Source organism: Cherax quadricarinatus, chromosome 62 (genome assembly GCF_038502225.1).
Source record: "Cherax quadricarinatus isolate ZL_2023a chromosome 62, ASM3850222v1, whole genome shotgun sequence".
Lineage (NCBI taxonomy): Eukaryota > Metazoa > Arthropoda > Malacostraca > Decapoda > Parastacidae > Cherax > Cherax quadricarinatus.
Window position 1 is genome coordinate 12,052,694 of NC_091353.1, and position 16,624 is coordinate 12,069,317.

Consider the following 16,624-nt stretch of genomic DNA (forward strand, 5'->3'; position numbering starts at 1 on the left):
TTGATGTTCTGCTTTGCAAAGCTGACCACGAACTTCGTTTTAAAGTCTATCGAAAACCCACCAACCAAAACTATCTTCTCCACTTCTACTCTCACCACGACACCAAAACCAAACGTGGTGTAATTATAGGCTTCTTCCTGCGTGCACTCAGAATCTGCAGCAACGAGTTCCTTGAGGAAGAATGCACTATAATTGAACAAATATTTTCTAAACTCCACTATCCTCGTCATTTCATCAGAGACTGCAGACGGCGAGCATTAAACATCTTCAACACACGCAGAGAAGACACTGCCGAGAAGAGATACATAGTCCTTCCCACCAACTCCATTGCCAAACATGTTTCCAACATTTTTGCCAAAACATCATTCCAAGTATCTACCTCCACAACCACGACCATCAAGGACATCACCAGTAGTAGGCAGGACAAGCCTCCATCCTCTGCAGGGGTATACATAATCCCTTGTAATGACTGCAACAAGTTATACGTGGGCGAAACATCAAGGGACCTCCAAACACGTATTTCAGAACACCAATACGCAAGCAGGTCTGACGACACAAGGAATGCCTGCGTACAACACCGTAATTCACACAACCACTTGATAAACTACAGAAACTCAAGACTTATCACCACAGAAGACAACACTCAATACCGAAGAATCCTGGAATCATCACTCATTTCTATATCCGACAACTTCAACCAGAATAGTGGCTTCTATAACATAGCTGAACCACTTGCCAAGAAACTTCTTCATCGCTATCCCACATAAGAACACTGTAGAAGGTCTGCTCACAAACTTATCCAATCTCCTTTCCAAGCTACCCAAGTTTTTAGACTCTATAACCCCACTCGGTACATCATCAGATGCAGCATTCTTCACCTGACCTCAGCCGGACTATAAATACTCGCGTTCCTTCCACCCCAGGTAGTTCTGTTTGTGACTTGAAAAAGCCCACTGTGTGGGCGAAACGTAGTCAATAAAGGATCACATTATACTGCATTTGTGTTTATATTGCCATTGTGTCGGTATTTTATACCATTTATTTCCACTGTCTAGTTGGACCAGCGGACCTACTGCAGTGTTCCTCTTTTCTTATGAGTCCGGTATTGTCGCGCATCAGGTGTTTCTTTGTTGTGGGAGTTGACTGTGAGGTGTGGTCTAAGCCCTTTAATTGCCTTCCTTTGACGTATTGCTTTCATAGTTCCTTGACAATGTGAGTAGTCACCGAATGCGCTTGGAATTTCACTACTCTTTCAGAGTGATTGTTTTGCATATTTTAAAATCACCTGTTTACTGTGATCTTATTGCATATATATATATATATATATATATATATATATATATATATATATATATATATATATATATATTTATTTATTGATTTATTTGACGTTTCCTGGGGATTCGAACCGCGGCAAGAAATATGACAGACGCTACTCTGGTAGTCAGACCAAAGAGGAAATGCTGACCTACTTGTTGAAGACTTTGCTGCCAAGATGCAAGGTCTTTGATACAGCAAAGGAACCTCCTGTGTAGCCGCAAGAACTGTGTCAAAGCTGTCAGAAGTGAGAATAAGCTAGGATGAAGCCTGTCTCCCCTTAAATCCCTTCAACAGGAAACAGCTGTTGGGCCCGGATAAGTTGAGCCCAAGAGTGCTGAGTAGATGTGCAGACTAGCTAGCAGCACCTCTAACTCGCATCTTTCAGCAGTACCTAGCACAGTGTAAATGGTTTTCTCTGTGGAAAGAGGCAAATATAGTCCATGTTTACAAAAAGAAGAGCAGAGAGAAAATCAGCAACTACAGACCAGTGTCACTCTTGCCAATCACTGGCTAGATTCATTTGATAATAATCTCACGGCAGATGACGGAGTTTTTCGACTACCATTCACTTCTTTGTGGCCGTCAATATGGCTTCAGAAAAGGTCACTCTGCTGCTGATCTGTTGTTAAACTTCTCCAGTAAGTGGCACCAGACTCTGGATAAACCCAACGTCAGCTTGTAGTAGCACTGGACCTTGCTGGTGCTTTCCACCGAGTACGGCACCAGGAATTCTTGGCAAAACAAGAAGCATTAAGAGTCGCTGGCTCTACACTATGCCTCCTCAGTAATTACTTTCAAGGTAGATCTCTAAGAGTAATTCTCAATGGGACAGAGTCAGCAAGACTTCCTATTGGTACAAGTGTTCCACAGGGAAGTGTGCTTAGGCCAATGTTATGGAATGTCTACTTCAATGACCTTCATCTCATCCCAGAATCTCATGCATATGCAGACGACTGTAGCCTGTTATTTACTTATCCAAAAGAGGAAATGCCAGCTGTTCTAAGTTACATCAATCACCAGCTTAGTTATATCAGCCTTGGGTAGACGATGTCAGGTTGCATTTGCTTCTAAGAAAACACAGATAATGATGGTCTCTAGGCAGGATGATGGTAATGCTGGAGCAGTGGTAAGAATACATGAGAGTGTGTTGGAACCCTCTTACCTTGAGTATGCTCCACTTTCTTGGATTGCCTGCATCCCTCTCTCGTCTCCTCTACGACTTCTGGACAGAATAGAGAACCGAGCAAGACGACTCGTCTGTCGTCTGGACTCAGCCTGGAAAGATATGTAAATACAATAGAGCATTTAACACGGGAGGTATGTAAGTGACCTCACTATCATGTATAAGGCCAATATTTTCAAGTATCACACTTGGTTCCACTCTGCAAACAGTGAGAAGACAACTTCTATACAACAAGACGGGCAACAAACAACAACTACGTTCTGGCTGTATCTTTCTCATTCATTCCTAAAATGACTCAAGTCTGGAACATGTTCGTACAGCATAACAACAACGATGACACTATCTCAGTAGACCAAATAAACTCTCTGCCTCACAGATGGTTCCAACTTCACCTGTTCCCTATTTGCATATTTCATAACAGTAAAAATGCAGTACAGATAACTCAAGATAAGACTTTCAACTGACCTGAGATAAGTAACAGCTCTTAACTTGTAAATAAAGATAAGAAACTCTTTACCTAAGCATGTAAAAACCCTTGTGTAAAGAGAGAATAAAAAAGCATGGGAGGCAACTTTCACTTTCAGGAAGTGACCTGATTGATATACAGTAAACGCTTGCGTAACCCAGCCATCACGAACCAGCCACCTTGTCATGGTAACCGGGCGAGTGGATGGCTTCCTCTCCCCGCTCGTATTTCTATCCCTTTTTTTCTAGGATATTTACTTGAGAAATGATCCCCAGACGCCTGTGACCACAGCCGAGTGTATAGATCAGAACTTTTTATTGTTTATCGTATTCACTAGGTACTTGGGTGTTCTGATCTATACACTCGGCTGTGGTCACAGGCGTCTGGGGATCATTTCTCAAGTAAATATCCTAGAAAAAAAGGGATAGAAATACGAGCGGGGAGAGGAAGCCATCCACTCGCCCGGTTACCATGACAAGGTGGCTGGTTCGTGATGGCTGGGAGGGAGAGGAACGAAGAATCTTAATGTAAAAGCCATAGTCTCCCCAGTGTCTCTCTCTTTTGTGACTTATTCTTGATAATTCGCTGTATTGTACACATGACTGTATTCCTTGTTTGACGTGTGTGTCTTCCCTGCAGAGTGAACCCGCTGTATCACGAAGATGAGACAGGGACTACTGAGGGCTTGGAGGAAGACGAAGAGGTCCAGGAGCTGGAGATAAGACAGAAGGAGGAGGTCCTACTCGAATCTCCTCCCATTGATCGCAGTTCAGTTCGCTCCTCGGGCTATGGGTCCAAAGAGACGGACTCTGCGTCAGAGAGGTCAGACGCCCACGATGACGATGACCTTCTGGGAGCTGAGGTCAGAACAACTTCGGCGTCATCTTCGTACGCTGGCGATGGTAGTCGGCGAATATCACTGGGTGAGGAGGGGGTAGCAGGAGAGGATAATGGTAAGGGTAGTAGCGAGGTTAAGGAATCTCAGTCAGCGGTTCAGCTACGTTTATCCCTGGATGCGTCAGGGGCTCCGAGGAAGGGAAAATCTAACTTGGTATCTGTTAGAGGGAAGCACATAGCCGCCATTGTCTCCAAGGATCCGGAGTTCGTCCAGGCGATCGAGATGGGACTACGTCGAACTCGGTCTCTGGAAATTGTGCGTCAACATCGACCATTCCAGCAGTCTGGTTCCTCGACGGTACCTCGCCCCATCTGGCCGCGAGACACCGGCCTCGCTGATGACCAGTATCAAGTAGCAAGCAAAAGAACTCTGCAGCAGGTGAGAGAGTCGTTCACTCGCCCCGAGTCTCAGCGTGTTCCTAGTCCAGTGGACATTCTCAAGCAGGACATTCGCTATGTGACGGCTATAGACGTGATGCCAAAGCGTGCCAAAAGCTTCACCCCGGGGCTCCCCAGACCGGTGCCAGGCAGTGCCAACACCACGAGTCACGACGTAACACAAACAAAGAAACTAGTGCTGCATCACGATGACAGAGAGACCAGCATTACCAGATACTTTGGCGGCGAGCACAGTAATTCCAGTTACGTGCTCATGTCTCTCCAGCCAGACTCACTGGTCACTGAGGAGACTCTCCGCATGATGAGGTACGGCAGGGAGGAAGACCTCCTAGAAGAGAACCACTACGAGTCTCCTATTAATGTTGCTCAGACGGATCACTCGATCGCCATGCCAGACTTCAGCCAAGCCATGTACACTAGAGGACTTTACGCCACGCTCAATAGAGCCGCCTCGCTCAATACCAAAGATATCGTCAAACCTCCTTATAAAGTCAGAAGTAAAAGCTTTGATATTTCAATTCCTAGCCACAAGATCTGTGCCAAAAAACGAGGGCTGTCAGCAGTGAAAGATTTATGGGAAAAAAGCGGCTTAAAAACAAATGGTAGAAAACTTATAGTGAATGACGACTTGCTAGACAATAGATTAGAGGAACCTGAAGACCCGTCGAGGAGACTGTCTGTTGGAAGCAGCGTAGAGCAGCTGAGAAGTGTTAGTTCCTCTGAGATGACCAGTGAACGGCACTTGAAGAGACTGGAAAGTGATAACACTACTACAACCAACAGAAGTTCAGGCACTTACGAGGAACCCTACAGCCTGGAGAGCATCAGATATTCTAGTCATCCATCCCTGGAGACCAAGTCGTCGGGCAGCTATGCGGAGATTAACGACATTGTCATTGGAGGCATCGACAACCCATCCTTCCTGGAGGACAACGGCCGCCCACGCTTTCCCAGTCCTCCTCCACTCATCCACCATAATGGCAAGCCACTCATGCCTGCCAACAAGTTCCTGGACCCCGACAAACTAGCGGCCTTCCAGAAGAAGATCAGCGAGAAGCTGCAGGGAGCTCCTCTGCACCGCATGCAGTGGCTCGATCTGGATGACATCACTGTGGATGATGCCGTAGACATCAAACACGAACGCAGAGTCAAGTTCACCGCTGACACCATCAACCCGGGCAGTCTGGAGCGAGGAGCGGGAAGAGGAGCTCACCAGGCACCAAGAAGGTCTTCCCCTGTACCTGGAAGAGCTCTCAAGCTCCACCACAAAGACAGTGATGAGCTGGAGCCTCTGCAGGGAAGGAACCTTCACCAGGTGGCTACGGAACCCACGAAACAAGCAACCAGCGACACCGATCATAAGGGCATATGGGCCATCTCAGAAAGCTACAGAGGCAGGTTCCAGGTAGGTTCAACTTCCAATACTTAAGATCCCAATACTTGTCAGTCAATCATTATCTTAGTGTTTTTGTTTTGTATTTTTTTCAATGTTTATGTAGAGTTTTTAGTGCTCTTCAGTGTATTTTAGTGCTCTACAGTGTTTTTGTAGTGCTTTATGTTTTTGTCTTTTTTTTAGGGCTCTGTAGCGTTGTTTAGTGCTTTTGCAGTGTCCTTTAGTGCTCTGTAGTGCTTTTGCAATGTTTGTTAGTGCTTTACACTGAAGAACATAAGAGAAACATAAACACATATGAGAGAGAGAGATCCTTTATTGACAACGTTTCGCCCACACAGTGGGCTTTTTCAAGTTGGGCGAAACGTTGCCAATAAAGGATCACATTAAATTGCATATGTGTTTATGTTTCCATTGTGTCGGTATTTTATACCATTTATTTTCTTCAAGAACATAAGAATGGAGGAACAGTGCAGCCATACAAGACAGGTCCATCTCTAAACCAACCATTTCCACTCACCCACTTCTCCAACCTTTTCCCGAAGTTACCCAGGAATTAGCTTCAGTATCTTATTTATTAATCAAACCCAGCCCTTCTCACTCATATATTTGTCCAATCTCTTTTTAAAGCTACCCAAGGTCCTAGCCTCTTATTACCCCAACTCTTTGAAAATCAGTATTTACCTAACTACTTTCTAAATCTAAATTTATCTAACTTAAATCCGTTACGCATAAGGTAGCCTCGTTGTCATCTGACTTTACTTTTCCCCTGCAGTGAGAGTTAACTTTGCTTCTCTTGCAGGAAGCACCGTCTGGCACTGTGGGACGAGGCAAGAGACAACAGCTCTGGGAGACGTACTATGGCACTGCCGGGTCTATAGACAGGACTCTCCCTCGTCACCTGGCACCACATCCTAACAGCCAGGCACCTTTTTGTACGGTGAGAGGACAGGTAAAAAATGGTATAAAGCCTTTCTCCTACACAGTAGGCTTCTTCAGTCAAATACACGAGTAGCAGGTGTAGTAGTGAATATTATGTAATCACTCTATTAACCTTGAAGAAATAGTGTTTGGGGACTGACCACCTCAAATAATTTCTCCAAGGTTGATGGACTGATTACATCATCTCCATTTCGTTTTTCTACACCTGCTGCCTCTGAATTTGACTGAAGAAGCCTACTGTGTAGTAGTAACGCTTCAACAATATAGATACTCAACTGTTACACACGTGAGAGCACATTTACACGCATCACCTCCAGCTGTCTTACTCAACTCTGGTTTTAACATTACCTACTGGACAGTATACATAACGAAGAGGTGTATATCTGTATGATATAAACCTTGGTAATAAATACCGACAAGTTGGTCTAGAGAAAAACGTAATGAAACACTAGGACATATTAGAAAACGTTTCGGTCCTGGGACCTTGATCAAGGTCCCAGGACCGAAACGTGTTCTAATAAAAATGTCGTAGTGTTTGCTTACGTGTTTTTCTAAAGCATATCTCTGTATATATTCACTAAGAGTATAATTTACAACCTGTTTTAAGGATTAAAGTTTTCTCGGCTGATTATGTAAGACCCTAGAAGCCACTTCAGTCCAAATTGCTTAAAAATTTTGGGTCTGCTGTATGAGAACGGGTTGTGAAGGGACCTGTATAATAGCTCATAGAATATACCCTGCATCTATGTGATGCTGGGTATATACACCGAGATGTGAATCTCTATATTCACAGATGTATATACGCAGCGAACTGCAGCCATGATGACCCTTATTATTAAACGTGGGAATTTTTACATAATTTCCAAAATATAGAACATATAAATGAATAATATAATATTTGCGTATTAAAATAAGATGCTATTTGGACCCTTCGAGAAATTTCGAGGAAGGGGGGGGAGGGGGTGTAGAGCAGCCAGTAGGGACGCCGAAGGAGACGATATACTGAATTCAATGTGAGGACTGGACCAAGTTTTACAATAAGATCGGGCGTTCTCGGAGGCCAAATTGGGGTGTTTCGGCCTGAACTTGTAATTAGGAACCCGTGTTAATGTCCCCTGCTGAAGAATTGGGACAGAAAATTTGTGGGACAGAAAATTTGTGGGCCTTCAAGAATTACGTGTATGGCGGAAAATATGGGATACAAACATCACTCACAGAGAAGTAGATCATTAGTCTTTGCATTTAGATCTCTAACTGGCCAGTGTTAGGTGTTAGGAAGGTGTTGCGGTGTGATTCATCTACAGTAATTAAATGGTAAGTGGTATACAAAGTTCTTTTCTAATAACATTATTGTTATATGTATTGTACTAATAGTTATATTTTTGTGTACCCAGCAAGTAAATCAAAATAACATACCGTCCACATAACTTTAATTATCAGAGTAGCTGATTTTAATATAATTATTAATTTAATGTCAGGTCTAGCTTTTTGTGAGACAGGTAGGGAGTGGGCATCGAAAGAGTGACAGTTCAATGACCTACTGTGTCTAAGTCTCACTCACCTCACCCAAATTACTTGCAGGTAATAATTCAGATAATGCCATGTAAGCCTCCTGCAGGTGATTTGCTCATATAATAATAATAATAATAATAATAATAATAATAATAATAATAATAATAATAATAATTTTCAAATTAGGCTTTAATTCACATGTACCAACCATCCCTCATATATATATATATATATATATGTCGTGCCGAATATGTAAAACTGGTCAATTAGCAAGAACTCATTTAAAATTAAGTCCTTTCTGAAATTTTCTCTTACACGTTTAAAGATATATTTTTTCATTAATGTTGATGTAAAAATTTATAATTTTGCACCAAAATGAACTTAGAAAACTTACCTAACCTTAATATAACAAGCGCAATTTATTTTAGCCTAACCCAACTAAATATATTTTAGATTTGTTTACAATAATTTAATACTAAACAAACACAATGAAATGTACTTTTTTCGTTAGGTTCAGAATGATTTTGGCGAAATTATTGCATACACAAATTTTCGCTTGTCCTATATGGCAAGAACGTTGCTATTTAAGCTATTGTCTGCATCGCTCTTGGGCTGTGTAGACCCCCTTGCCTGACGCTCCTCAGTAACCTGACAGCAGTGTACGAGGAGGTGTTGTGCATTCGCTGCCTGGATGATGTAGAGTGCAGTCGTGCTTTGCACCCCTCTACTGTTTCCCAGACGAGCTACTCAGTCAACAACATGGCACCAGGTGTGCGCAGGAGAGTGAATACTGTGGGCATTGAACTCATTAGTGGGGCTTTAACGCCTACGTCAGTCGATGTGTTGTTGCCCAAAATTATAAGAGAGACATATGGCATCAGAGACGAGGATTTATATGGAGTGGCACTGAACGGTGTATATAGAATTTTCGTGAAAGTGCTAACTTCTCAAGTATACGAGGCTTTGGTTGATCGTTACCAAGATGTCAGCATTAACGTAACACCGGCAGTGAGGGTCAAGTTGACGGATGTATCACGACATTATTCGTGGGTTAAGCTCCGCAACGTGCCTTTTGAGGCTGATGAGGTAGATATTCGAAATGTATTCGAATGTTATGGAACTGTACATCTGGCCCAACCTGGCAAATGGGTAAAAGGTGCTTACACAGGATTTCCTGAGGGTTCTTTTAATCTCAAGATGACGCTAAGGCATCCTATACCCTCGTATGTATATCTCAAAGAGTTTAGACCCCAGGTAATGGTAGCGTATGCGGGGCAGAGACGTACGTGCCGACTGTATGGCGAATATGGTAACCTCCAGGTAACCTCCAGGTATGGCGGCAGACTGTGGCAAGCGGAGTATGGCTCCTGGGCCGGCAAGGGGCGGAGCACCTGCGCATGAGCACCCGATGCCTAAGGAAGAACGGGGGCAAGGAGGAGGGCGTGGTCGCATGTGGAGTGAAGAGGTAGTGGCTCCTCTTGTGGAATCGGAAGAAGGGGTGATCCATGAATCACCTGGCCCATCAACAGTGGCTCCTGGGTCGGCAAGGGGCGGAGCACCTGCGCATGAGCACCCAATGCCTAAGGAAGAACGGGTGCAAGGAGGGCGTGGTCACATGTGGAGTGAAGAGGTGGTGGCTCCTCCTGTGGAATCGGAAGAAGTGGTGATCCATGAATCACCTGGCCCATCAACGGTACAGTTGTCAAGTGAGGAGGTGCAGGAGGGCGCAGCAGTGAAGGCTATTGAGGAGGAGTTGGAGACGGTGATACAGGCTATGTTACAGTCTACGGAGGTGGAGAGTTACAGCGAACAAGAACCTGGGATCAGGGCAGAAGGTGTGTGTGGGGAAGGGGAGGATCAGGTGGCACCTGTGGTGGACAATGCAAGTGCCATGGAAGGACATGGAGGCGGATTAAGGGTGGTAGAGGTTGAAGTCCATTGTGCTAGCTCCCAGGACTCAGATATGGAAACTGAGGGAGCTACAAGGAAAAGGGCAGCAGCGTCAGATTCGGACGATGTTCTGACGCCGGCGCAAAGGCCGGGGAAAAAGACATGGGGTTATGGTACCCAGAGTGACTCTGCGAGAGGGCCACAACAGAAGGGGGGGGGATGGTTGGGAAGGAGGGGGGAGTCTGTGACAAAGGCACAGTCCAGGGGAAAGGTCTGAAAGGGAAGAATCTTGACATGAGGCAGGGAAGGAAACCTTAAACTGGCCTCATGTGTGTAACAATAAATATTAATGGTCTGTGTGATGGTGTTAAACGGGAGTGCTTCAGGATGTTTTTGAATAGGTACAAGGTTGACGTAGCTTTTGTGCAGGAGCACAATTTTAAGCTTGGTCATGAATTAGTGGTGCCTGGGTATCAGGCTTATGTGTTACCGTCTGAGCATTTAAAAGGAGGAGTGGGTGTGTTGATCAGGGAGGCGAGCCCGTTTGTATTGCATAGGAAAGAGGGGGGAGGGGGGAGGGGGGAGAGTATTATGTGTGGAAGGATGGTGGATGGGAGAGAGAGTGGCATTTGTGTGTGTGTATGCCCCAGCAGAAAGTGACGTGAAAGTGAAGATGGATTTTGTGCGGGAGGAGCTCGTGTACTACCTACGCACATTACCATCTGTGGCGATTGTGGGGGGGGGATTGGAATTGTGTAATTAAGAGGACAGACGTGGAACCCAGAGGAGCGGGATATTTTTCCTCAGTCTTGGGGGGCCTGCTTAGAGATCTTCAGTTACGTGATGCTTTCGAGGGAGGTCTCTGGGAGGTGGAACATACGTTTATAAGAAGGGGATATGCGGCTCGTTTGGACAAGTTATATTTATCTCAGAGGGTTTCGGTAGAGTCTTTTAAAACTATTGAGATGGTGTCTTCCGATCATAGGGCGGTATTAGTGGAGGTGGGATGGGATACTTTGGCTCATAGGCTGGGAAGTTATTGGAAACTGAACACGATGGTTTTGGGGGATAGGGAGGGAGTGGAAGCGTTTGCAATATTTTGGGAACAGCTCTGTGCCGACAGAAGGACTGAGGAAGATGTGGTAGGATGGTGGGATAGTGTGGCTAAGTTAAGAATATGTCAATTTTATGTGAGGGAGGGCAAACACATTAATCAATTGCGGTATGGTTTGTCAAATTATTTAGAATCTAGATTACGGGATTGTTACGAGGGGAGGGCGGTGGCCGGGGTGTACCCGGTGGAGGATATACACATGTTGAAGGACAGGATACGGGATTTGCAAGAAGAACGTTTTGCAGCTGTACGGGTACAGGCGGGGTTGGACGAAGTACTCTGGGGTGACAAGCCATCAGCTTGTGTGCTGCGAGGACAGAAGGTACGACAGCGAATGACTACAATACCGGGTTTGCAAGTCATATCATCTGTGGGGGGTTTTAGAGAGGGTCAGGTATTAAGGGACACCAAGGGGATGAGTGCATATGCAGATAGATGGTTTGAGGAATACGGGAAAAGTAGTGGGGTGGATGGCGAGGTTCTTGGGAAGGTAAGTGAGTATGTGCCATGCAAACTGGGGAGGAGTGATTGGGAGGCACTGGGTGGGGTCATTGAGGAGGGGGAAATATGGAGAGCCCTTATGGACATGAGGAAGGGTAAGGCACCCGGGATCGATGGTTTACCAAGCGAATTTTATGTACAGCACTGGGGTCTGCTTAGGGGTTTCCTAGTAAGGTTAATGAATGCCATGAAAGACGGAGGTAAGATGGGAGAATCTCAGGCAATGGGGGTGGTGGTGTTGGTCCCAAAGGGTAAACAGCAGAGTACCCTTCGGGATTACCGAGCCATTTCGTTGCTTTGTGCTGATTATAAATTATTTGCGAAAATTCTTGGGAATCGGCTTAAACGTGTTGTGGGGAGGGTCGTGTTTGAGTCTCAGTTTGGGTTACCTGGTAGGTCAATGGGCGAGGGCCACGGGATTATCAAGGGGTTCCTGGAGGACATGGAAAGGGGAAGAGGGGCGTTGGTGGCGTTGGATTGGCAAGGGGCTTATGATAGGGTGGAAAGAAAGGCTTTGAGGGATATTTTCCTACGACAGGGGTTTGGCGAAGAAATAGTGGGGTGGGTGGATACATTGTACTCAAATGCGAAGGTAAGGGTGTGTGGGGGGGGAGTCAACATGGAGTGGGGTCTTCGGCAGGGATGTCCTTTATCACAAATATTGTTTGCATGTGTTCAGGATCCCTTTTATAGGATTGTGGAGGATCGTCTAAGGACGGGGGGGAGGGATGGTGAGCTGAAGCCGTGGCCTGGTTTGGTGGGCTATGTTGATGATACCACTATTTTGGTAAGTGAGGAGACACGGTTAGGACTTTTGGGGGAAGTTGTACACACTTTTGGGAGAGCTACTGGGATGAAGGTAAATCTGGAAAAGTCAATGATCATGGGGCTGGGAGAGTGGGCAGAGAGATTAGATTGGGGATGTGATGTTGTGCAGCGGAGGACCGGGAGTCTGAAAATCTGCAGTGTCATGTACGAGGCTGACCTGAGTGCTGCAAGGGTTAACAATTCGAATAGGATGGTGGAACAGGTGCAGTGACGGTTGGGAATGCTGCGACCTCACCATTTAACCCTTAGGCAACGTGCAATTGTCATCAATGTATTACTATATAGTAAAGTCTGGTTTGTTTCGGCTGTGATGCCGTTAACAGGAACGGCAATCACGAGTATTCTTAGAATGGTGCAACTGGTTGCGAAGGGAGGTAGTGACATTGCCGGTATGTAGGGGAGGGTTGGGTTTGTTGGACTTGAGAAAGCGCGTGAAATGTGTGTTTATTAAGAGGGAAGTGATGAGTGCAGGTGGATGGAGGGGGGGTCAGCTAGATAAGGTACATGCTCACATGAGGAAATGGTATGGAGGGGCGGAAATGAAGGAATGTGAAACAGTGTTACGTGCCTTAATGTTAGCCAGGGAACCGGGAAAAGTAAAGGTGGGAACTTTGTGTAAATCGTTAGGGGGATATGTAGTGGCGCCAGTTGAAGGGATCTACCCCATGTATGCATGGGATGTAATATGGCGAAGATTTAGTAAATTAAGGATACGACCTAGGGCGCGTGAGGTTATGTACCGTTTCCTGCATGGGTTTTGCCAACGGGAGCGATGCTCCGAGATAGGAGGGTTATTGAGGGTGGGGGTGTGGCAGATGCAGTGGGGAAGAGACTGCGTATCATGTCGTCTATTTTTGTGAAGGTCTGGAGTGCATCAGGGTATGGATGAGTAAGGTAGTGGTGAGGGTGGGGGGTCAAGGTGTGTCGGTATTGCGAGCGTTGAGTCTTGATATGAGTGGTGTGGATGAGAGTGTGGTAAGAGGTTTATGATATGTCATCGTGGATTACATATATGTTTTATGGGGTATGAGGGGGAAGGTGGGTGGGGATGTGATGAGAAGGACTTTGGCGGCGACGTTTTATCGAACTTTGTGTCGCAATAGAGACATTTTTGGGAAAAGGTGGGAAGAGTATTTTTCTGAGGGTTATAGAGGACTAACAATAGGGAATTTATTGGCTTTATAAGGGGCTTTAACTGCCGGGGTGAGTAGGTTGGTAAAAGGGGGTGGGTGTTCAGGGGATTTCAACGGGCTCACCTCCTTGGGAATGCAGTGATGTGGTTGGGTGTGATTGGAGGTACTAGTGTGTGACCAGATGAGAGGTTGTGCAAGATAAGTTTTGCTTAGTTCCCTTGATGGGGAAGGTGTAAGGAGCAGATTAAATATATAACATGTATTAATGTATAACCTATCAATTATATAACATGTATATTTCTTTGGTAGAGTATTATGTTCCACTTGCACTGGTATTGCAATTGAATTTGAATTTTCTTGAGAGGGTTTTCCTTTCACTATTTCCTTGAAGCACTGAGTTATTTTTGCCTTTTTTTTGTAACGTGGTCCAGCATCAGTTTTGACGTAATTACCTATTATTATTATTATTATTATTCTTATTTAAGGTATTGTAATTTTGGTAGTCCTGTACCATTCATGGTTGTAAATAATGTTTCCTCAAGTGACATGTGTCATAATAATCCTAAATTGAGGATAATTAATGTCATGATTATTCAGGTTGGTGATAGGGTTAGTTTTCAATGTGTGTGTGTGAGTGGGGGGGAGGGATGATGGGTCACCTGTGTTGCAGCACAGGTTTCTTAATAAGGCATATTGTAGGTCTGGTGTATTTGTTGCGAGTGGTATTATGGGTGATTGTCATTAAGCTTGGAGCATTATTGTGTTGAGGTTGTAATTTTAGGAGTTTTATTAATAGCCATTTTGTGGCCTTTGTTATTATAACTTTATTCCTTCTTAAATTGTGATATGTTATAAAAACTTGTATATAGTAGACTGTCAGATGTGGCCTGGATTGTTTTGTGTTTATATATTGTTTTATTGATGTTGTCCTTGTTCATTTTTTTTTAATTTTAAGTGAACAAGGGAATGTGGACTGTATTCATTGGTGGGGAGAGGGGACTGTAAGTAATAATGGGTAGGTACCATTATATCTATGAACCCTTGTGTACTTGTGAAACAATGTACGTACAGCAGTCTGTAGGTTGTGTTAAGTTTATTTTAAGGGCCTTATGTATGTGCTTATTCAGTAGATTGTGTAGTGAATGTTATTGCTCATCATCAGTGTCACTGTTACATATTAATATATGTACCTATAAATATTTGTACATGAAGTTTTAAATAAAATAAAAAAAAATATTAAGCTAAGTTCGCAAGTTCTGCCTATTCGACACGACATATATATATATATATATATATATATATATATATATATATATATATATATATCTATATATATATATATATATATATATATATATATATATATATATATATATATATATATATATATATATATATATATATATATATATATATATATATATATATATATATATATGCAATAAGATCACAGTAAACAGGTGATTTCAGAATATGCAAAACAACCACTCTGAAAGAATAGAGAAATTCCAAGCGCTTTCGTGACTACTCACATTATCAAGTTCCTTGATAATGTGAGTAGTCACGAAAGCGCTTGGAATTTCTCTATTCTTTCAGAGTGGTTGTTTTGCATATATATATATATATATATATATATATATATATATATATATATATATATATATATATATATATATATATATATATATATATATATATATATATATATATATACAAGGAATTTGCAAGAGCAGGCGAAATATACACAAACATATATAATGACCCGTAAAAAGTAGTTAGATCTTATATATGAATAGCTTACTAACATAATTGTAACTCCTCAGAATCCTGGTCCCTGCCACGACTTCACTTTGGACCTGAGACGTTCAGACAAGCTGAGAAAGCGTTCCGAGGCGAGGAGAAGACGTCGAAGATGCTACGTTATCATCTTATTGATAGTGGCTCTCTGTGTCTTCCTGGGAGTGGTGGTCGCTGTATCTTTCTACTACACGAGGGGCGAGAAGTTCTTTGGACCCATGTAAAAAAATACACACACACACACACACACACACACACACACACACACACACACACACACACACACACACAGCCCGTTGGCGTTTGTTAGCACCACGAGTCGATATTTGTAAACACAGCCTACTGACATGTGTGAACGCAGTCTACTGACATGTGTGAACACAGCCTACTGACATGTGTGAACACAGCCTACTGACATGTGTGAACACAGTCTACTGACATGTGTGAACACAGCCTACTGGCATGTGTGAACGCAGTCTACTGACATGTGTGAACACAGCCTACTGGCATGCGTGAACACAGCCTACTGACATGTGTGAACACAGTCTACTGGCATGTGTGAACACAGCCTACTGGCATGTGTGAACGCAGTCTACTGACATGTGTGAACACAGCCTACTGGCATGTGTGAACGCAGTCTACTGACATGTGTGAACACAGCCTACTGGCATGTGTGAACGCAGTCTACTGACATGTGTGAACACAGCCTACTGACATGTGTGAACACAGTCTACTGGCATGTGTGAACACAGTCTACTGACATGTGTGAACACAGCCTACTGGCATGTGTGAACGCAGTCTACTGACATGTGTGAACACAGCCTACTGGCATGCGTGAACACAGCCTACTGGCATGTGTGAACACAGCCTACTGGCATGCGTGAACACAGTCTACTGGCATGTGTGAACACAGTCTACTGACATGTGTGAACACAGCCTACTGACATGTGTGAACACAGTCTACTGACATGTGGGAACACAGCCTACTGGCATGTGTGAACACAGTCTACTGACATGTGTGAACACAGCTTACTGGCATGTGTGTACACAGCCTATTAGCATGTGTGAACACAGCCTCTTGGCATGTGTGAACACGGCCTAGACTTTCGAAATTTGTAAATACGACCTATGTAAAGACAGCCTATTGACTTTTGTAAACAACCTACTGACCATTGCAAACAACCTATCGACATTTGTAAACACCCTATTGGCTTGTACAAACACGATCTACTGACAACTGTAAATACTTGAT

At 43.9% G+C, this 16,624-nt stretch overlaps 1 protein-coding gene across 1 annotated transcript in view; it reads left to right on the top strand.

Moving 5' to 3' along the window:
- Positions 1-15,726, top strand: part of LOC128687115 (uncharacterized) — a 180,108-nt gene extending 164,382 nt beyond the window's left edge. Inside the window, exons 3-5 of the mRNA XM_070098444.1 lie at positions 3,609-5,670; positions 6,458-6,595; positions 15,399-15,726. Of these exons, the coding sequence (XP_069954545.1) occupies positions 3,609-5,670; positions 6,458-6,595; positions 15,399-15,596 (2,398 nt within the window). The 3' untranslated portion in view covers positions 15,597-15,726. The remainder of the gene's footprint in view (positions 1-3,608; positions 5,671-6,457; positions 6,596-15,398) is intronic.
- The last annotated feature ends 898 nt before the right edge of the window (positions 15,727-16,624 follow it).